General features: G+C 48.5%; 1 protein-coding gene across 2 annotated transcripts in view; it reads right to left on the bottom strand.

Moving 5' to 3' along the window:
• FAM174B (family with sequence similarity 174 member B) overlaps nucleotides 1-20,227 on the bottom strand; it is a 31,745-nt gene extending 11,518 nt beyond the window's left edge. Inside the window, exons 1-2 of one of the 2 annotated variants that reach the window (XM_061181793.1) lie at nucleotides 19,772-20,227; nucleotides 1,790-1,921 (exon numbers count right to left, since the gene is read on the bottom strand). In XM_061181793.1, coding sequence (XP_061037776.1) covers nucleotides 1,790-1,921; nucleotides 19,772-20,115 — 476 coding nt within the window. In that variant the 5' untranslated portion in view covers nucleotides 20,116-20,227. Of the gene's footprint in view, nucleotides 1-1,789; nucleotides 1,922-16,262; nucleotides 16,447-19,771 lie in introns of those variants that run through there. The other variant, XM_061181794.1, reaches the window with a different exon arrangement.
• Nucleotides 20,228-21,835: the final 1,608 nt, after the last annotated feature.

The following is a 21,835-nucleotide window of genomic DNA, read 5'->3' on the forward strand; positions in this document are numbered from 1 at the left end:
AATATATCTAGCAAAAATGTATAATACATTTATGGAGAAGTTTTTAAAAGACATCTTTTCCAATACCTAAATCAATGGAAAGTTCTTCCATGTTCATGAATGGGAAGAGTCAACATAAAGGGCCTGATTCTCTTTTTTTTTAATTGAAGTACAGTTGATGTACAATGTTATGTAAGTTACAGGTGTACAATACAGTGATTCAAAATGTTTAAACGTTATAGTCCATTTATAGTTATTATAAAATACCGGCTATATTCCCCATGTTGTACACTATATCTCTGTAGCTTATTTTATACCTAATAGTTTGTAGTTCTTAATCCCCTACCCCTATCTTGCCCCTCCCCGCTTCCCTCTCCTCACTGGTAACCACTAGTTTGTTCTCTTCATCTGTGAGTCTGCTTCTTTTTATTCTGTTATATTCACTAGTTTGCTGTATTTTTTTAATTCCACACATAAGTGATATCATACAGTATTTGTCTTTCTCTGTCTGACTTATTTCACTTAGCATAAAGGGCTGATTCTCTTTAAATCAATCTACAGAGTCAATGCAGTTCTAATCGAAATCCCGAACACTGTTTTCTTGAATCTTAACACTGTTTTATTGAATCCTTTATAGCCAAGAATACCCAAGGCTGTGCTGGAAAAGGACAAGTCAGGAGGTACAGAAAAGCTGTGTGTGATGTGACTCTTACAGGTCAACCTGACTGGGTGACATGGTGCCCAGATATTTGGTAAAACATTAGTCTGGGTGTGTCTGGGAGGGTGTTCTGGCTGAGATTAACAATTGTCTGGGTAAACTGAGTAAAGCAGATCGCCCTCCCCGGCATGGGTGGGCCTCATCCAACCCACTGGAGGCCTGAATAGCTCAAAAGGCAGAATAAGGGGGGATTCGCTCTCTCTGCCTGACCGTGTTGGAGCTGAGACATTGGTCTTCTCCTGCACTCTCGCTGGAACTTACACCATCGGCTCTCCTGGTTCTCAGGCCTTCAGACTTGGACCTTTATAATAAATCTCTTTCTGTATGTGTATATCCTATTGATTCTGTTTCTCTGGAGGACCCTGGTGGGGAGGGAGGAATCTCTGGATAGGGTCCTGCCTGGATTTGTGTCTCAACTTTGCCACTAATAACTGTGACCTTGGGCAACCCATGGCCCCTCTCTGGGCCTCCAAGCCCTCATCCCTAAATTACACTTGCCCCCAGCTCTAACACTGAGAATCTCACATACCCAAAGTAGTACTTCCCAAAAGAAGCCAAAGCCCAAACTACAATCCTGAAGTCACAAAGTCATTCTGACTTTCTTACTGGCCACGTTAAAGAAACACACCTGCCTTTGGAATTCAGCGGTAAATTCCATCCAAGGAATAAGCCCCACCCCACGCTCTCCATTACCAACTAAGCAAGGCTGAAAAAAAAGTTTCCATTTGTGTGCATGGCGTGTGGTACATGGCAGTTGCTTGGACCAGATTCCACAGAGTCTGTACATGACAAGCTCATTGTCCGAAATTCAGCCCTCCTTTCACTCCCACAAAGCTGACTTCTCAAGGGTTCGCATCAGGAAAGAGTTGAGAATAAGCATTTCCCTGCAAGCACTTCCCTGCTGGCTTTCTGGGTGCTGCGCGTTCCTGGGAGGGATCAAAGCAGTTCCCCCTGTAAGCAGAATGCCCCAAGGTCAAAGACTTAGCCAAAGAACAAGAATACACGCCTGGCCACTCACTGTCTTCAAAGGTGAACCGCCCCACCTCCCCAAGCCAGCGAGCCCAGGAGAAAGCCACTGTTCCCACCCGGTACCTGTATTTGATGTCAAATACTGTGGAGTCCTCGTCCTCGTCATCCTCTTCATTCAACGGGGCCATTTCCACTCGCTCGGCCGGAGTGGTGATGATGTCATACTTGCGGGTCTTCTTCAACCTCTTCCCCGACCTGGAAGAGGGGAAGCACATTCCTAAGAACTCAGCGATGCCCACTGGGGTAAGCCACGCTGCTGCCCCCAGCCCGGCTCCCAGGAGATCTGGCAAATACCCCAGCTCCTCCACTTCCGGCCATGGGACCTTGGGCGGGTTCCTGACCTCAGCAACCCTCGTGGTCCTCACCCACACCTGCCCAAAGCACCGTAAAACCCAGTGATCAAGATCTATAATGCCCAAATGCAAGATTTTAAAAGGCAAAATTAATGCAAAAAAAATCCACGATGAGCAAAAGATCAAAATGTTCAACATGGACGGAACTCAGCCCTGCCCCTGGGCTGGCATGATGCCCCTCATCCCTTCATCCCCTGGCCCCTCACCCTCATCCCAGCCCTGCCGTGTTGGCAGGTCACTGCTCCAAGCACAGGCATCACAGCCTGGCACTGTGTGCCCTGCCCCATGGGCCAGCCAGGTGGATTAGAACGCAGGCTTGCCCACTTTCTACCTGTGTGATCATGGGCAAGTCAGTCAATCTCTCTAGGCCTCAGTTTCCTCATAAATAAAATGGGATGAGAATAGTATCTGTCCCTCACGGGCGAGGGAGGATTAAGTGAGATGAGGCATTTAACAAGCCTACACACAGCAAGCTCTCGGCAAAAATGACTGTCTGCGAAAATAATCAGCAAATAGGAGTTAAACGTGCTACAGCCTCTCTCACATGACAAGGACTTGTACAAATGAGTATTGTTTCCATCACAAGGATTTATGAGCATTGGGAGTTATAACCCTATGCTTTTACCTCTGGGACGGTGGACGGTCACTGGGGACCACGGGGAAAGTGCCGAGCAAGCCTTTCCATCTCCAGTGTCAGACCCTCTGCGCGAAGCACAAGACATTGATCAGGGCACAGCTGAAAGTTTATGGAACCACAGGGAACAATATTGTTATTATGACTATTGATGCTCTAAGCATTTATTTCTGCACTATTTTGAACTTTTTCCCAAATGCCTTGTATTCTCTGATGTCCCTCCTTTTTAAAAAATATTTGAAACTGTCTATGAGAAACCAGCCAAACCCCCCAAAATCATAAATGGGGCATTGAAGAATCATATTCTCTAAATATGCTTCCTGCAGACTGTAAGCCGTACCCAGCTGGAGACCACATCAAAGACACATGTCGGGTCTCTTTGTCCCCAGCACACAGAAACTCCTCAAGAAGTTTGCAAAACAATGAAAACAGAAGTTCACCGTCAAGTAAGAGTTTCTTAGCAACAGCAACTTGCTCTTTTCTTACCTAGTATTATTTATCAAAGACATGATTTGTGAAAGGATCGTTTACATAGAAAATATAAATATTTATCTATACCTTTGGCATAAAGCAACCTATACAACCTATAGTACCTACTCCTCGTGGTTCTTTGTGTAGAGACTTTGGGAAATCAGCTATAAAGCCTGATAATCCCCTAGCCTCATTACAAAGCAATTTGTCCTTTCTGCTTTCATCATAGGCAAGCGTGCACACACACGCAGAGGTGTGGGTGTGAAACTGCGTGGATTTCAAACACGGTGCAAACACCAAGCCAGGTGGTTAAGAGGTAAGAGGGGCACAGCCAGTCACCTCCCCAGTGGCCACGGGACAACAGTATTTTGGAAGCAGGCTTTGTACAGGAGCGTAAATGCTTACATTATAAATACCGCTGGTCCAGATTCTCACAATCAACAGATTCTTGTTTTCTCTCCACCTCCCCACAAAGGAGTAAAATAGATCTTAGTGTTCTGCCCCAGATGACATAATCCCTGACCAATTCAATCTCCAATACTGGATGGGGAAATTTAAGCCCAGAAACGGCTCCATATGCCACAAGCAACCCAAGACTAAGCCACCAGGAAAACCACCCACCCCCCACAAGCCCTCTAGACTAGGCTCAAGCTCCGGATCTACACAGACGCACACATCACACTTTTCTCAGAAGTCTCCTATCTCTGCCCTGACGGGTCACAGCTGTTCAGAGGAAGCACTTGGCTTTGCAAAGGAGCCGGACTTGCCCTTCTGTTAACTGTGCTCAGTGCCAGGGCTGCCCATTCCCAACACACATCTGGACAAGCATCTGGAACGCTGGAATAGGATTCGTCCTGTGGACCCGAGGGCTTGAGAAAGCTCCTGTAGACGCCGGAAGAGACTGGCGCCCAGATGGTTTCTGGATGAAGAGTCACCATTGTTTGTAACTGTTTTTCAAATATCATGAGGCTTAGAAAAATGCAAAATCTGATTCATAAACCTTGTCCTGCACTTGGAACTTGAAATCTCGCTTAGTCTTTGGCTCTGGAGCGGGACTGACTGCTGATCCTGGGAGAAGGTTCTGGAGGCTCTGACTTCAGCCCTGCTTCATGGAAATGGATCCCCATCAACCATGAAATCACTTTCCTTCTTCCTGATTGTTCATAGAGTCTTGTGATGAGAAAATTAACCTGCTGAGCTTAAAATAAGACCCTTGAACACTTACCCATGGGAGAAGCTGGAACACAGCCCAGCCTCTAGAACACCATGGCCTACTTGCTTTAATGACAGCCATTCCAAGCAGGTCACCTGAGAAGGTAATTTTAAACCTGAAGATTACACCAAAGGTGTGATGGTTAATTTTATGTGTAGACTTGACTGAGCCACAGGGTACCCAGATATTGGCTCAAGCATTATTTCTGGATGTGTCTGTGAGAGTGTTTCTGGTTGAGATTAACACTGGAATTGGTAGACTGAGTAAAGCAGATTGCCCTCCCCAACTCAGGTGGGTCTCACCCAATCACTTGAAGGCCTGAATAGATAAGAAAGACTGACCTCCCACAAGTGAGAGAGGATTTCTCCTGCCAGACTGCCTTTGAGCTGGGACATCATTCTTTTTTTTTTTTTTTTCCCTGCATTCAGACTAAAACTGAAATCTTACCTCTTCTTGGATTTCAAGCCTGTATGTGTGCATACACACACACACACACACACACACACACACACACACTCTTGGTTCCATTTCTCTGCAGAACCTTGCCTAATCCAAAAGGCCATTAGCAAGAACCGTCATACATGCATCAAACACCAGTTTTGACACAACGAGCTGAAGAAATTACATTTCAAATAATCAACTCTCTGAGCCACAACACCTTTCACAAAAAAGGAGTACTTTCTGCTGTTTCACTACTGGACATGTTAATAAGGGAAAACCAGGACTTGTGAGAAGTTGAAAGAGACTCAGCCTCATCCATGGCAGAAGGAGAATGGCTGCGCCAGAGAGAAACCACATGTATGATTGGAGTCGCGTGGGGTGGGATGGGTGGAGGGGCCCTCACCTCATGTATTTTTCAAATTAAAAGGTGAGCCCTTCCTTTACTAGCTGTGTGTGAGTCAGAAGCTGGGAAATGCATGAATAGTCGATCAGCATTTCCCGCAGACCCTTAGATTCCCAAGCCTCACTGTCCTGGGTCAGAGAACAGAGACACCCTGCCTCGGAGAGGAAGATGGGAGATAAGGGGAAAACAGATTCGTTCAAAGCCTATGTGACCTCACCGAGTCCTACTGTCTCTTCTGAGTGTGGATGCTCTAACGCATCTTTTCTGATCAATAGCAGTCCCTAAGAGTTGAGCTCCTCCCGGGTGCCAGCTAAGCAATTTACATGTAAGATCACATGCAAAACATATAAATCACCCTATAAGGCAGCGCTGTTATCTCTGTATTCCAGACGAGGAAACTGAGGCTCAGAGAGGTCGATCTCCCCAGGACCAAGGACCAAGGGCTGCCCCAGCACGAACCTTCCTGGAGGCTCACCTTGAACCACCTCGTGCCAGCCAAGAGGCAAGGTGCCATTTCCCCCACTCACTCCCTCTGCAAGCCCACTCCACACCGCCACTAGACTCCGCCTCCACTTATCTTTAACACCAAGAAACTCTTTGCCCTTGGTACAAACTTTCTGAAACTTGTCGCTTACCACAGCTCACACATTCCTATTTCAAACTGATCTGGGCAGACTTCTCATAAACTCTTTCTAACGGTGACTCCCTCAGGACACATGTTGGTTTGGGGCAGGCCAGCCTCCATCTTCTCCCTCCTTTGGGCATCTGTATCCTTGGTGAATCCCCCTCCCCATGGTCCCCGTGGGTGAGACGGCCTGACCACTGGCCACACCCCCAGCTCCAGGAGTGGACCATGGGACTTAAACCTGAGTCAAAATCAGTGTATTGCAACCCCCGGGGCCATGGCTGGGAGGTTGCGGGGGAGTATGGGACTAATCGGAGCCAGCAACCTTTGCTAGGCAGGCAGGAAGGGGGTCAGTAAATCACCCAGGTGAGAGCTGCATCGCCACCTTCTAGAAATGGAAAATAAAGCCAACATCGTAGAGGACAGATTGGAGGGAGAGACCAGGCTCCAAATCTACTATGATGCCAGCCCTCCTTGACACCAACAATGCTACTCTCTTTGTCACCGAAGCCAGTCTGGTCAGGGCTTTCTGTCACACACAAACAAAGGAACCCTAACCGTTGTCACAGGGTCTCGAAGGAAAAAAGGCATGGCTGTAATGATAAACACCATCTCAGGATTCTCCCACATTTTAACAGCAAACCTTCCACATGTAAGTATAATTTTCCCATTTTGTCAAATCCTTTAAAACCCTAGGACTCTTCCCTGTTTCTGGTTCTAGAAACAAAGAACCATACATATAACGCACCTCAGTGACAACATCGTGAAAGTTTTCACTCAGGGCGACCTGTGAACAGGTTTTCCGAGACGACAAACATCCTGGTGATCTTCCCACAGGGCTGTTCACCAGCATCCTGGTCTGAGGAAAATGCAAAGGCTACACAGCTGCAGAGAATCTGCAGTCACCCAAGTGTCCCCAGGGGGGCAGTGGGTCAGCCTCAAGGACACAGCTTGAGAAAGAAGCAACTGGTTCTAGACAGAGCCCCAGGTTAGAGTCAGACTTGGGTTCCTATCCCGGTGTTTCTACTTACAGCCCTGCTTCCTCGCCTACCCGGGGGTGGGTGGGAGGCACAAGCAGGAAGGCAGCTTTGCCACAACTGTCACAACGCTCCCCGCCCAAGAAAGGGCAGATTCAGGGAAGAAGGAAGGGAAAAGATATTGCTGGTCCATCTGCAACAGCATGGCCCCTTCGCCGTAATTTTTCTTTTCTGGTACAAGGTCCCGTTAAACCAAGTGGCCTCCACGAAGAGACGGTGGCATTTACTTAAAGGGTGGTTTTAAGTAAATGCCCACGTTGTGCTTCACAGGACCTAGCAAGACCAGAGAAGTTCGAGAACAGACAAAGGATTGTTCCACTGGGGCCAAAACAAACATTTCTAACTAGACAGAAGAGAAGTTCAAATTCTCTTACTCTGAAATGTAATCCTAAAGCCAGAGGGTTTGTTTACTCAAAGGCCCGCTCAACAGCTGGTCGGAAACTGGTTTCCCAATGCGCCCAGGCGCACGGCTCAGGCAGACATGGAGGCTGGGGAGCAGAGCGGGAGCCCAGAGGACCCACGTGGAGAGGGGCCTGCTCTCCCCACCCTCCCCTGCAAAGAGACACAAAACAATGCAAAGCCGGACGGGTTAGTTTGCTGTCAGAAGTTCAGTTTGGGGGTGTGGCGGTCAGATCCATAGGCTCCACGTCCAGGGGTGTGATTCCATCTCAGCCGTGCAACTCCTTTGTCTGTGAGCCTCCTGGCAAGTCCCTCACCCTGAACCCGAATTTCGTATCCATGTCACCCACTTCCCTGGTGCAGCTAGGGTTCTGGTGGCAGAGCTCACCGCGGTGGGGCTTGGGAGGGAGATGGGGAGTGACCGATAACGAGCTCACGTTTCTTTCTGGAATGACAACAGTCTTCTATCATTGACTGGGGTGATGGTGCACAACTCTGTGAAAGTACTAAAAACCATGATTTGGACACTTTAAATGGGACACCTGTATGGCATGTGAATTACATCTTATAAAGCTGTCATTAAAAGCAGGAAAGATAGATATATATGTATGTATGTGTATCTATCACATTCATTCATTTCTATACATAATAAAATCTCTCTGGAAAGAGTCACAAGAAATTGACAGCATCGGGAGAAGGAAGCTGGGAGGCCGAAGGGCAGGCTGGGCTAAGAAGGAGATTGTTCACTATACCCTCTGGCTCCTCGTGAATTTCAAACCATGTGAATATATGAGCTATTTTTAAAACAAACAAGTAAATAAATAAATAAAATTCAAAGAAGGTAATTAAGATAAAAATTTAAACAGACCACGTGTGTGTCAGGCCTGCCTCTCGGACAGGCGACCCTTCTCCTGGAGAGGCCCGGGGGCCCCCCTGTCCCACCCAGAGGCTGCCTGCCGTCTCCTGCTCACCTGGTGACTTTAGGAGCCAAACCCAGCATCTCTGGCCTTTCCTCCACCTGAGCTGTTTTCACTGTGAAGCCCACTAAAGTAGTTCTGTGGCTCAAGGACCAGCTTTCTGCTGAAACCACACTACTCGTTCCAAAGAGCATGTTACCTTTGACATTTGGAAAATTAATAAAGAAGATGAAAACGGCATGTGTAGGGGAGAGATTGAATCAAGCAGCTGCTGTGAGTTAGCTGTCCGCCTTCGCACCCGGCCGAAGCTTCCAATGCTCTGAGGACAGAGGCCTTTCCTGTTTTTAACCTCCGATCTCTACCCTGCATCTTCCCCCGCAGAACATGACAAAACTGAGCCTTCCCTAGAAAACCAAGCAAACTTGGAGAAAGAACACGACCCCAAAACCCACTGTGCAGCCCCACCACGTAGGGAAGCAGGTGCCGGAGAGCCAGTGACAACAGCGCCATGTCTCCCAAGAAGGGGCGATGACCTGGGATGGGCCCCAGGCTCGGGGGCAAACCCAAGGCTGGCGACCAGGGTACAATTCCCAAGCACCAGCCTCCTCCCTTTCCTGCCTTGGGCACAGCCCCTGCGCTCTACCCATCACCATCCTTTTAAAGCAGTGTAAACGAGCCCAACACCAGCGTGATCTGAATCTCATCTGGCTCCGCTCCAGATGGGCAACTTGAGACTCTCGGTTACATGAGACAAAAGCATTTTCCTCTAGTGCAGTGAGAGCTTCAGGATCTCAGGCAGCCCAGCTCTAACAGGGCTCCGGCCAAGCCCTCCCAAACACAGGTGTTCCAGAGACTTCCAGGTACACGAGCAGCGCTGCCACACCTGACGCCTGTCCTCCCCACCACGCCAGACACTCTGCTCCAGTACCAGCACCCAGTCAAGCGCGATGACTCAAACGCCCCAGAGCCCACAGGCGCAGGAAAGCAGTGAAGCGAGCCTGGTGTGATGTAAACATTAGAACAAACACGGTGACAAATGGCAGCCAATGCTCAGTCTTGGAGTCAAGGAGACACAAGGATTGGCACTCACAAACACAGACGAGATGGGACGGTGGCTACCCAGCTCCCCGTTCTCCCTACTCCCCCCTCATTACAGAGGCACTGCGTTTCCAGTATTTCCATCTGTTGAGAAAAGCAGATCTGGATTTTGATGTGAAGACTCCCAATTTTAAGTGTTCTCAGTTATCTTAGTTGTTAAAAACACTGCATATATGTGAAATCTAAAAAAACAATACAAATGAACTTATTTACAAAACAGAAATAGACTCACAGACATAGAAAACAAACTTATGCTTACCAAAGGGGAAAAGGTGGGGAGGGATAAATTGGGAATTGGAGATTAACAGATACACACTACTGTGTATAAAATAGATAAACAACAAGGACCTACTGTATAGCACAGGAAACTATATTCAGTACCTTGTAATAACCTACAATGGAAAAGAATCTGAAAAAGAATATATATATGTATGTATGTATGTATGCATAACTGAATCACTTTGCTATACACGTGAAACACTGTAAATCAACTGCACTTTAATAAAAAACGAAAACAAAAACACTGTGCAGATCAAAACAAAACAAAAAACGTATCTGTGGGCCGTCAGTCTGCAACCTCTGACTTAGCTTCCTGGCCATGGTTTATTTGGTCCTGGGTGCCACGCATGAGTGACACTGAATAATTGAGCTAAAATCATGGGCCCAGAGAGATGGCCTGATACTCACAGTCAACTGAGGTCCTAGATCTGTTCACCAGCAGTTCAGTCACGATGAAGAGGTACTAGTCATTACCTATACAGCCTAGCTGCTCCCCTCCTCTCCTGGGCACTGTCCCCTCAGGATTAACAAAGCGACACCACTGTTGACTGATCGCAACGCCGGCCTCCAGCACCCAATGCACAGTGTGCCCCGGGCTTACATTTCACACAGGATCACATACCGCTGACAAGCCTTAGGGTTCCTCTTCATAACTCCTCAGGGTTACGCCTCCACCTGCCCCCCACTCTTGTTTCCCTTTCCTTCCCTCAATCCCTGAGGGACAGATCCAACTCTCATTCTTCCAAGAAAAAAATAAGCACGCCCAGCTTTGACCTGTTTAAGGAGCCACGTGAAATGTGGCCACAGCAAACGCCCCAAGATCTGTTCCTCCCAAGTGTGTTTGCAAAGGGTTGGGTCCACTTCACCCGTCTGTGAGGTGCCAGGAGAGGCAAGCAAGGCCGAAAGTGAGGAAGGAAGCCTCTAGGGGCAGCTCTATTGGTTCAAGGGCAGTGGCAAGATGACCGAGAGGGACTCTTTGGTGGACCCGGGGACACAACCACGGCCTTGAAATTCTGGGGTCACTGTGCTTCGGGACACACGTCATAAATGACCCTTTCAGCATCCACTTGTCCCTGCCACGTGGTAGGGGAGGCGCAGGGGTGTCAGTCCTTGCTACCACTGCCCCCCACTTCAGGGACAGTCCACACTTCAGGGACAGTCACTTCTTGACAGAACTCCCAACCCCGCCACCGCAAGCCGAGATGTCCAGCTGCGTGGCTGGCATTTCCGTGGTGTTTCTGTCACCCTCTTTCTCACCAAGGCTTCTCCCCTGCCTGACCATCCCCTTCACCATGCCCTCCTCTCCAGGCCCTTCCGGTCCTCCTGACACTTTCCTCTTCATCCTCCTCTTCACCCACTCGAATCTCCAGCCCTCCCTACTGGTCCTTCCAGCACCTTCCACTGGTCTCCCCCGCCATCCTGCATCCCCGAGGCAGCCACATCACTATTCATCCATTCACTCAGCAAATACATATTAAGCACCTAAAAGGGGTCAGCATTACTAAAGCAGCCCTTTCATCATTACACTCCTGTATTCAAATCCTCCATTTGCTCCTCTGATCCACTACTAATCCCAAAATCCTCTGGCTGGGATTCCTGTCTTCCAAAATCCGGCTACAACAGGAAAAGGAGTGGGGGAGGAATACTGGATCGGAAATCAGACTCCTGCCCTTCACCAGCCATATGGCCTTAAACAAGACACTTCATCACTCTGCAACTTGATTTACTCATCTGTAAAATGGGATTCCAACAGTACACTCCTCACAGGAATGAGGAAACATATCAAATGTTTAGCACAGAGGCTGGTATACAGTAAGGGCTTAATAAATATTAGTTGCTATTATTATTATTGTCACCATAATTTGGAGGTGATCATTCTCACAAACCCTGCCCACCGCAAAACCTGCTCGGCCAGCCGGTCCTGGAAGAACCTCTTCTTCTCCCACCCCATCAGGTCCTAACCCTCCTACTCCTCCCCATATGCCTTCCCTGACCATTATGTCCCCCGCCAAAGTCCCTGGGGCTTTGATAAGTCCTTTGGCAACTTATCAAGTGTTGCTTTTGACACATGACTCCCTTACAGAATTAGATTGCCTTTCACCTGCCAAGTAGAATCATACAAAGGCATTATCCTATCTCCCAGATTGAATTGGAAACTCCTTCACCTCGGCTGTGTTCTCTCAGCACCTTCTAGGCTTCCAGTGGGTCATTAAATACACTGGTAAGATTGCTCCATCCATTCAGCCATGCTCTCTCCTGGGTCCCTGGCTGAGCACTGGGGAGACCCAACTGACCAGGCTAAAACCCAGCCCACCACATCTTGGAGGCCCAGAAAAGGCCAGGCTGAGCATCAGAACACCTGGCCTTGAGTCCTACTTTTCCTACAAACTCACTGGGTGACCTTAACAAACCCTTCCCATTTCCGGGCCTCAGTTTCCTCATCTGTACAATGGGTAGAAGGAGGGAGATCAGTGGCACTCTGAGTGCAAAGAAACCCCACACCCAAGAGGTTACAAGGCCCTGAAGCCCTCCCAGGCCTGAAGAGCCCTACCCAGGCTCTTTGCCATGGCCCCTCTTCTGCTCTACACCTGCCAATGAGAGGGGGTTGCCTTCTCCCTGCACCCTCAGGAAAATAAATATCAAGTCTGGATTCCTGGCAGATTGTCAGGAAGATTAAATACAGATTTTTAAAGTGAAACCATGACAACATGATTCTAAATTCATGGTCCCAGAATTTCCCTTTGTAAATAGTTAGAACCAAAACATCAGCTATAAAACTAAAATCCCAGACACAACCTATGAAGCCTTCTCTGCTTAAATCTGGGAGGGTTTCCCTCCTGTGACACTCTCCTTACAGGAGGCCATGCAGACACTGACACTGGAGACCCCCGCCCCACCCCTAGATGTGCCCCATGTCTCCAGAAGGGCCTGTGTTGGCAAAGCCCCCAAACTCGATGAGTACATGGGTATGAGAGTTTACAGGCAAAGCCAGATAAGCCGGAGGGCTCAGGGTTAAATTAAAGAGGGATTTTCCTCCCTTTCCAACTTGATAGAAGGGATCAGTGGCAGGTCCTGAGTCCTCACAGGCCTGTTAATAAGGGCAGTCATGAGGCACCTCCTTCCCCAGGGGAATTCATTTGTGTGCGGGACCCTACATGGGGTCCTAGGTGTCCAGGGAGGCTCACGGAGGCTAAAGAGTCACCAATTTCATATTTGCAAGGCTCAGAAACAGATGCACTTGCCTGATGATCTTGGCCATATGGCTGAATCCTCATTTACAGGCAAAAGCAAGACCAAAACGTTGGGTATAAATTACATCTGTTTTCAGAATCTTTTTTTAAATACAATAGGACACTTGGCTGCTTAAAGGGGAGCCAGTGGTTTGATTGACCCAATCTCATTCCAAACATCCCAATAGCCCTGGGCAGCAGGTACTTTAGTTAGTGCTGGGAAGCAGATGCCCAGAAAGGTTCAGTAAACTGCTCACGTAGACAACCAGGAGGCCCGCACCTGTGCTACTGACATCTTGGGCTGGATCATTCTTTGTTAAGGGGGTCTGTCCTGGGTACTGTAGGATGTCCAGCAGCATCTCTGGCCTCTACCCACAAGATGCCAGTAGCATCCCCCTCCCCAAGTCATGACAATCAAAAACGTCCCCAGAAATTGTTAAATGACCCCAAAGCAGGCAGAATCCGCCCCAGGAAAGAACCACTTGAGGGATCCTACTCCTCCCACACGCTATGACTTCTTTTTCAACTTGGTGGAAAACTGAATCAAAGGCATACTCTCTACCTTGTTTTGTTTTTTTTTTTTTTGCAGGTTGTTTTTTGGTTTTTTTTAACATCTTTATTGGAGTATAATTGCTTTACAATGGTGTGTTAGTTTCTGCTTTATAACAAAGTGAATCAGTTATACATATACATATGTTCCCATATCTCTTCCCTCTTGCATCTCCCTCCCTCCCACCCTCCCTATCCCACCCCTCTAGGTGGTCACAAAGCACCGAGCTGATCTCCCTGTGCTATGCGGCTGCTTCCCACTAGCTATCTATTTTACGTTTGGTAGTGTATATATGTCCATGCCACTCTCTCACTTTGTCACAGCTGTTTTTTTTTTTTAATCTGGATTTTTGCTGGGTTAGATTTATTTAACACTTTCTTTACTGTGGTGTGTAAGATTAAACATCCATGGGAATTGGATGAAAGTACAACCTTCCAGTAAGACCAATAAGTCCTGGGGATGGAGTGGGCATCATGACTATAGCTAACACTGCTGTGTGATAGATGGGAAAGTTGCTAAGAGAGTAGACCCCAAAAGTTCTCATTACCAGGAAAAAAATGATTTTTTCCTATTTTTGGCATCTATGAGATGACGGATGCTCACTATACTTACTGTGGTCATCATTTCACAATATATGTAAGTCAAGTCGTTATGTTGTCCACGCTAAACTTATACAGTTCTGTGTATCAATTTTATCTCAATAAAACTGGAAAACAAAGAAAAAAGAAAACCCACTTGAAAAGTAAAAATTAAATTAAGATAAATATGTTTCACAACTATAGCTTTTCCCCCAATTCAAGACCTTGGTCAAGCAATCAAAAATGACCTCCTGATAAACAACAAGGTCCTACTGTATAGCACAGGGAGCTATATTCAATATCCTATGATAAGCCATAATGGAAAACAATATGATAAAGAATATATATATGTATAACTGAGTCACTTTGCTGTACAGTAGAAATTAAACACAACATTGTAAATCAACTCTACTTCAATAAAATTTTTTTAAAATGACCTCCTGGTGCTACAGAAGTGCCACAATCTCAAAGTCATAAAAAGGGGCTTAACTTTCTAACCAGGGCTCTGCCCAAAGCTCCAATTCATTAAAATAATATTGATATACTAATGAGCAATAACTAAAAACTTTTCAGAACACTTTCCCCAAATCCTGAAAGCATTAAGCTTCTATATTTTCTCTTAAATAACTTTTATTCTTAGGACAAATGTAAATACACAGACAATGGGAGATCTGGGGAATCCAGGAGAAGCAGGAACGTTTTTGTTCCTTTTCAAAGACCTGGCTTAGTAATTCACTAAGTTCCCGTGGTTCCAGCATCTTCAGGACACGACAGCGTGCACCTTTGCCACTGATCCAAGTGCAACAGCTGGGCAATGTCAGATCACCTAGAATTTACCTTCCTCTTCGTCCCCCAGGAAGCACCAAAACAACCCTCCTTTCAGATAAGATGATTTTACACAGCTTTTGAAATAAGTGGCTGGGCATGCAGCCAACAGAGATCTGGGAGAAGTGTGGCTTGGGCAGGAGAGCTGGGAGACTCGACAGGACGGGGAAAGGATCCCCAGGAGGAAACGAAAGTCGTGGTTTCAGGTGGCAGTTTCTAACTTGTCTCTACCTTGTTCATAAGACACCACAGAGTAAAGTCAGATTCCCCCTCAGATCTCAAAGGGTAAAGTCAGACCTCAGAGAGCATGGGGGGCAAAAGGTACTGAACAGCGGCCACTGGCTTAACGCTTGTTATCCCTGAATCCATGCAACCCCATGAGACGCTTTCCAACATCCAAAAATTGGAGGAGTTTTCTACTTCCTAAACACAGCTTCTTTATTGATTTCCTTCCAGCTCTCATAAACATGTCAAGCAACAGACCTAGGGGGGCTGGCCCTACTGCGAGCCAGGCAGAACTGCACACACACACACACACACACACACACTCACACACACGCACGCACACGTGCACACACACACATATACACGAAGGTACTCTGGCTCGAGGGCGCTCTGCCTCCAAACTGCCTTTCCCTCCCTCCAAGTTTGTCTCCAGTCTTTAGGCAGTTTTCCTTAATGATTCCAAGACATGAAAAAGCTGTAAATGATTCTGCAGATGGGACATCAGATTGATTAATAAGTATGGGAAGAGACAGCTACTCAACCTCAGTAAGAACTGGAGGTCTGCAAAAGCAAGCAATGAGACACCCAATCATACCCATCTGATTGAAAAATATTAGAAAGTCAGATAATACTAAGTGTCAGATATGATGGGAGGATCTGAGAATCCCCAGATACTGCAGGTGGGAGGGTAAACTGGTACATACTCAAGGAAACCGTGTAAGAGTACCCCTGTGACCCAGGAATCCCACTCCTAGGGGTCCACCCCAGACTCTCTTATACAGGTCCTCAGGAAGACACACCTAAGGATGCAGCAAGGAGCTGAGTGCACAGACAGGGAGAAAGAAAATGAATAAATGTCCATTGAAAGGAAATTCAGACAATGTAGAAATATATCATAAACAATAAATAAATACATAATGAAGAATCTCCCACAGTCACACGTGTACACACCCATACAAAAAATTCTTTGCAATTCATATATATATATATTATTTATTTATTTAATGAGCTCATACTACACATGCTGTTTTGCAACCTGTTTCACTCAACAGTATATAGTGAGTATTATATTAACATCATCATCTTTCACAGCTGCACAGTATTTCATTGTAAGGACTACCATAATTTATTTAACCAATGCTCAATTGTTAGATACCTAGGTTACTTAAACCTTTTCACTATTAAACAGAACTGCTCTGGACTTCATTGGCCATGCATCTTTGCTTCCTCTTCTAAGTAATAAAATTAGAAGCAAAGAATAGGTATTGCAGTAAAAAATGTGTGTACCTTAGAAATGGAACTGCTTGGTTAAAGGTATATATCTTTCTTACCACGATACACATTATTTGCTTCTAATTGTTTACCACGATACACATTCTTTGCTTCTAATTGTAACAGTTTCCTTGGATCCACATTCTTTCTGCTGTCTGGCAAAGCGACTCCTTCAGAGAAAACAGACACATGGGTTATGTATAAGCAATAATACTTATTACACTCTTCCTCCTTTACCTCCCTCCCTTCTCCGTATCCATCGTTAAGGAAATGGCGGCCACTGTTCAAATAAGTCCCCATCTCACAGGTTCCCAGCATCAGCCATGCAGCTCATCACAGAGGACATCTTGAGAAGCATCAGCAAAGCAAAATACTTAGGGGTTCATTCATTTGCTAAAAATACCTTTATCAGATGCCAGCTTGTGCTTGGAGCCACAACAGGCGTTAGAGAGGCACAAACGATTAAGGGCCAGTCCTGCTCTTCGGAGCCCTCCGCCTGGTAAGCTCAGCGACACTCTTGACTCCAAGTAGAAAATCCCAAACTCACATGTGCTCTGGAAGGGGGCCTGGCTGGGAGGCTTCTCGGAGGAGGTGACACACAGGCAGGCAAACAGCAATGAGCTGGCCACGTAGTCTTGGTGGTGGAGGGGACCCCAAGCAGAGGGTCAGAGGGACATGCAGGGCTAAGGCCACCAGATGCCGCTGGAGAATGCCTGAAGGTCCAGCAGGGCGGGAGCAGCGGGCAAAGCTGAGATGGGGGGTTGAGAGGGAGGCGGGGCCCTGGTTAGACAGAGCCAGCTCGCCACCACACTGAGAAGCCTGCGCACGGGGGGATGAGTGGGCAGAAGAAGGGTGAGACCAGACGAGGGAGGATGGATGGGAGTGGGGACAAGGCTGGCTGCAGGAACACCAGCCTGAAGGATACTGCTGTGACTCCGGACACGAGGGAGGGAGGTGAGTCAGGCAGAAGGGCTGGCAGGTGGGGAAGCTCCCGTGGGGGAAGGGGTATGACCCAGATGAGACAGTCTCAGGGAGACTTGAGAGGCAGAATAGCCAGGATGTGGTGACTGCATGTTAAGGAGCTAGGAGGGGAAGCAGGTAAGGAAGACGCCCAGTCAGGGCAGCAGGCCTTCGGGAAGCCCGATGGAGCGAGCGTGCAGAGGCCCGTGGAAAGGTCACAGTACAGACCACAGACTTGTAGTGTTCTCGAGTCTACCGGATGACTTACTCCCCTCCCCGGGATGCAACTTTCTCCTCTGCAAAGGAGCACATGGGACCTGTGTACCATCAAGGCCCTTCCCAGCTGTAAAATGCTGTAACTTCCTGTCCACATCAGAACTGGGGTGTCAGCTGTCCCCCTGGAAACTCGCCCCAACAAGAAGGCCTTCCTGGAAAGAGAAGGCACATCCATAAGTAGCCTCTCCTGTGAAGTCGGAACCTTCCTCCAACACCCAGCTCACAGGCCAGCAAGGACCCATCCCTTCCAGCCCTGAGTACCGGCTCTCCTGCTCAAACACGTGCCCTCACATCTGGCCACATGCTGCTTGCTTTTCTCCCCCACTCCTGGGTAATAAGGAGCAGACTGGCAAAATAGTTCAAATACCGTCTTAAGAAGTACACCGCCTTGTGGGCTGAGCAGCCTATTTTGAGCAAAATGTTTCAAACCTCCAGGCTCAGAGCTGCTCTAGGCACCAACGTTCAATGCAACTGAACAATCAGGAAGGCGATAAAGGACTACGGCGCGTCTGCTGAAGGCCAGGCCATCCTTGGGCAGGGGGACTGGACATGCCCACCCTCCAGGACTGTCTGCTGAGTGTGGGAGTCACCAGCATGGCGTGAGAAGGGCCGTATGGAGGATGCACAAGGCTAGGGCTGGGGGAGGCCAGAAAAGGAAGCAACCGCCTGGCTCGTATGTCCAGGAACACTACCCAGAGGACGGAGCATGGGAGCTGGGCCCTGGTGGCTGCGTGCAGTCATGGCAAGTGTGCAGTGGGAACTGGCCCAGGAGCGGAAGAGCACAAGCCAGCAGCAGGGAGAGTCAGGAGAGAAGTGACAGCAGGTTCAGAAGGGCTGGCTGATGGCCACAAGGTGCACTGGGGCTAGTTTGTAAGGGTCTGAATGCCACATCCAGGCAGTGGCTACAGGGAGCCACTGAAGTTTGCAAGCAGAGGATGCAGGGCAGCGGGAAGGATGGGGTACAGAGAGGGGCAATTCAACATCCGCTGTACATCAGGGGATCAGCACAGTGAAAAGCAATGTAGCCAGAGCCAGGGCAGGGGATGGGGCGAGGGGATGTGGGCCCACAGTTCCCCCTTCTCCATTTTCTCAGGACCACTGCCATTTAATCCTACGGCCCCACAAAGAAACACCTTGACTCAAAGTCACACAGCAACCAACAGCAAATCTCAAGGGAGAGCTCCCAACCCTGCCTTTCCAGATCTGGTTTCTGCTCCTGCTCTGAAAATGCCCACAAGTCCCTGGCCCCAAACCTCCAACAGCTGATCAAACACCCAAGCACACTATATACACTTGGAAGGGGAAGGAACAGGCTGTGAATAACTGACACACACATGCCCAGATTTCCCAGAGGCCCGCCTGAGTAACAGGACACATTTGGTTCATTTCCTGCAAAACCAGAATTTCCCAGGCATTAGGGGGAAATGCATCCCTCCCTGCATCCCCTGTAGCCCTCTCCATCTCCCTACTCCAGAGACCGCGGCCATCCTTTCTAATTTCCCACTTTCTCCCTGAACTTGAGCAACCTACAAAAAGCCTCTCCAAGATCCCTCATGCCCCTGCAAATCTTCATTGCGCAGTTCATTCAGGCAGGGTGGTAGGCAGAAAGTCACTGAGGCCACCAAGGATGGCCAAACATCCTAAAGCCCAGCTCCAATCCCTGGCGCAATGCGCGCCTCCAACAGGTATCCCCACAGGCTAGACACTGCTTCTTTTGGTAGCAGAACCGATGAAAAGAAAAAAAGCAGGTGGTGCCTGAGAAGCCCTCAGAGGGAACAGAGGGAGGGGGAGCAAGGTGGGTAAGGTTCAAATCCTACTTCCCCCACTGAGCTTACTTGGATAAGCCACCTTGCCTCTCCGGAAAATTTTTCCTCATCTGTGAAATAGGTATAAAAATAAATTCCGTGTAAGGTTGTCAGAATTCGGAGCGCTATTGTTAGTTGTAAGCATTAGTGGAGAGTTAAAAGGAATTCAATATTTATTATATATTTATTGATATATATAGATACATAATCATAGCCATAGCTATAGCTATAGATAGAGATATCGTTCGAAGGGGAGAAAATTCCTAAAGTGTATAGCAGGGTAAACCAGCCGAGTGCAACCCTGTGGGGCAGGGCCGGGAGTCCCAGGCTAGCAGGAGCGCACCCAGGCGCCGGGGCCGGAGCATCGGTGCGCGCAGGTGCGGCGGGCGCGCAGTGACAGCAGGTTGGCGGTGCAAGTTGGCCCGCGGGGGCTGCAAAGGGGCGGCGGACCCACCTGAAGACGCGCAGCAGCAGGCAGGCTATGAGGAAGGCGGAGAAGGCGCACGCCACGATCACGGCCGCCTTCAGGGTGGGCAGGTCGCGGAGCAGGCTGGAGATGCGGGTCACCAGGGCGTCACCGCTGCTGTTGGAGCTGCCGCCGCCGCCCGCCGCCTCCCCGGAGCCCATCCCGGTGGCGTTCCCGGGTCCCGGGCCGGGCGGCGGCCGCGGCTGGCGCTCGGATCCGGACTGCGGCGGGGCGGCGGACTCGGCTCTGCTGGCGCGGGCGGCGGGCGCGGCCAGGAGCGCGAGCAGCAGCAGCAGCGGCAGAAGGCGCGCGGGAGGCGGCGCGGCGCGCATGGTGCGGTCCGGCGGCCCGGAGTCGGGCTGGGCGAGCGCGGCGGAGCCCTGGGTCCCGCACCGGCGCGGAGGCCTGCACCGGCTACTCCCGCGGCGGAGCCAGGCGGCTGCGCGGTGCTTGGCAGGAAGCTGCGGCGCCCGGAAGAGTCCGAGCCGCCCGCCGCCGCCGCGGCCGCCGCCACCAACACGTTGCACGGAATCATTCGACGGGCCGCAGCCTCACGTGGGCGGGGCAGGCCACCAGGCCCGGTGCGGGCTGCGCTGCGCTCCGGGCGGCCCCAGTTCCCCCGGGACCTGGCACCCCCTTGGAGAAGTAACAATAGCCAGGCGCTGTGCTGCACATTTCACATTTTCTCTTATTTCATTTAATCCTGCAACCCCCTTAGGAGACAGGTATTTCTGTTACCCTCCTTTAATAGTTGATTCAAGACCCAGAGAGCCAGCTCATAGCAACCCAGGTTGTGTCAGACTAAGAATCAAAGACCATGGCACCCAGGGCAAGCCTCCATTCTACAGATGGCGGAAACTGAAGCCTCCAGAGTGAAATGGGCTGCCCGATGCCCTATGCAGTGCATATAGTTCAACATCTCCCCAGTTAACTTCTTTTTCTCTGAAAGAGTTTCTTATCTCATGGCTTCGATTTTTCAGACATTGTGCACCTCTGCTTATGAACTGGATTAGGATGTGCATTTCTGCATTCATACCTTTGCTGTGGAATAGTCTTCCTCCCAGGTTGAAGTTTCAGACCCCAGGGAGTAATTGGCTTGCTGCCTCTGGTTTGTAAGCTAAATGATACTTAAGTGGAGAAAGACAGTTATGGATGTTCTAGTGTGAAACCCAAAGTTGGGAACTGATGCAGGGCACAGAGGGCTTTCCTGGATCACTAGGAACTATACTGCAGGCCTCAGGTTCCACCTTTCAGCATGAGGATGGATCCTGGCAGGAAGCTCTCCAGTAACAGGTAAACAGGTAAACACACATGACAAGTACTCAGTGACCTTAAACAGCTCACTCCTGGTCCTACTAAAAAAAGCAACAAGACAAGGTTGCCCACTCTCACCACTATTATTCAACATAGTTTTGGAAGTGTTAGCCACAGCAATCAGAGACGAAAAAGAAATAAAAGGAATCCAAATCGGAAAAGAAGAAGTAAAGCTGTCACTGTTTGCAGATGACATGATACTATACATAGAGAATCCAAAAGATGCTACCAGAAAACTACTAGAGCTAATCAATGAATTTGGTAAAGTAGCAGGATACAAAATTAATGCACAGAAATCTCTTGCATTCCTGTATACTAATGATGAAAAATCTGAAAGTGAAATTAAGAAAACACTCCCGTTTACCATTGCAACAAAAAGAATAAAATACCTAGGAATAAACCTACCTAAGGAGACAAAAGACCTGTATGCAGAAAATTATAGGACACTGATGAAAGAAATTAAAGATGATACAAATAGATGGAGAGATATACCATGTTCTTGGATTGGAAGAATCAACATTGTGAAAATGACTCTGCTACCCAAAGCAATCTACAGATTCAATGCAATCCCTATCAAACTACCACTGGCATTTTTCACAGAACTAGAACAAAAAATTTCACAATTTGTATGGAAACACAAAAGACCCCGAATAGCCAAAGCAATCTTGAGAACGAAAAATGGAGCTGGAGGAATCAGGCTCCCTGACTTCAGACTATATTACAAAGCTACAGTAATCA

The sequence above is a fragment of the Eubalaena glacialis genome, chromosome 2 (genome assembly GCF_028564815.1).
Source record: "Eubalaena glacialis isolate mEubGla1 chromosome 2, mEubGla1.1.hap2.+ XY, whole genome shotgun sequence".
Lineage (NCBI taxonomy): Eukaryota > Metazoa > Chordata > Mammalia > Artiodactyla > Balaenidae > Eubalaena > Eubalaena glacialis.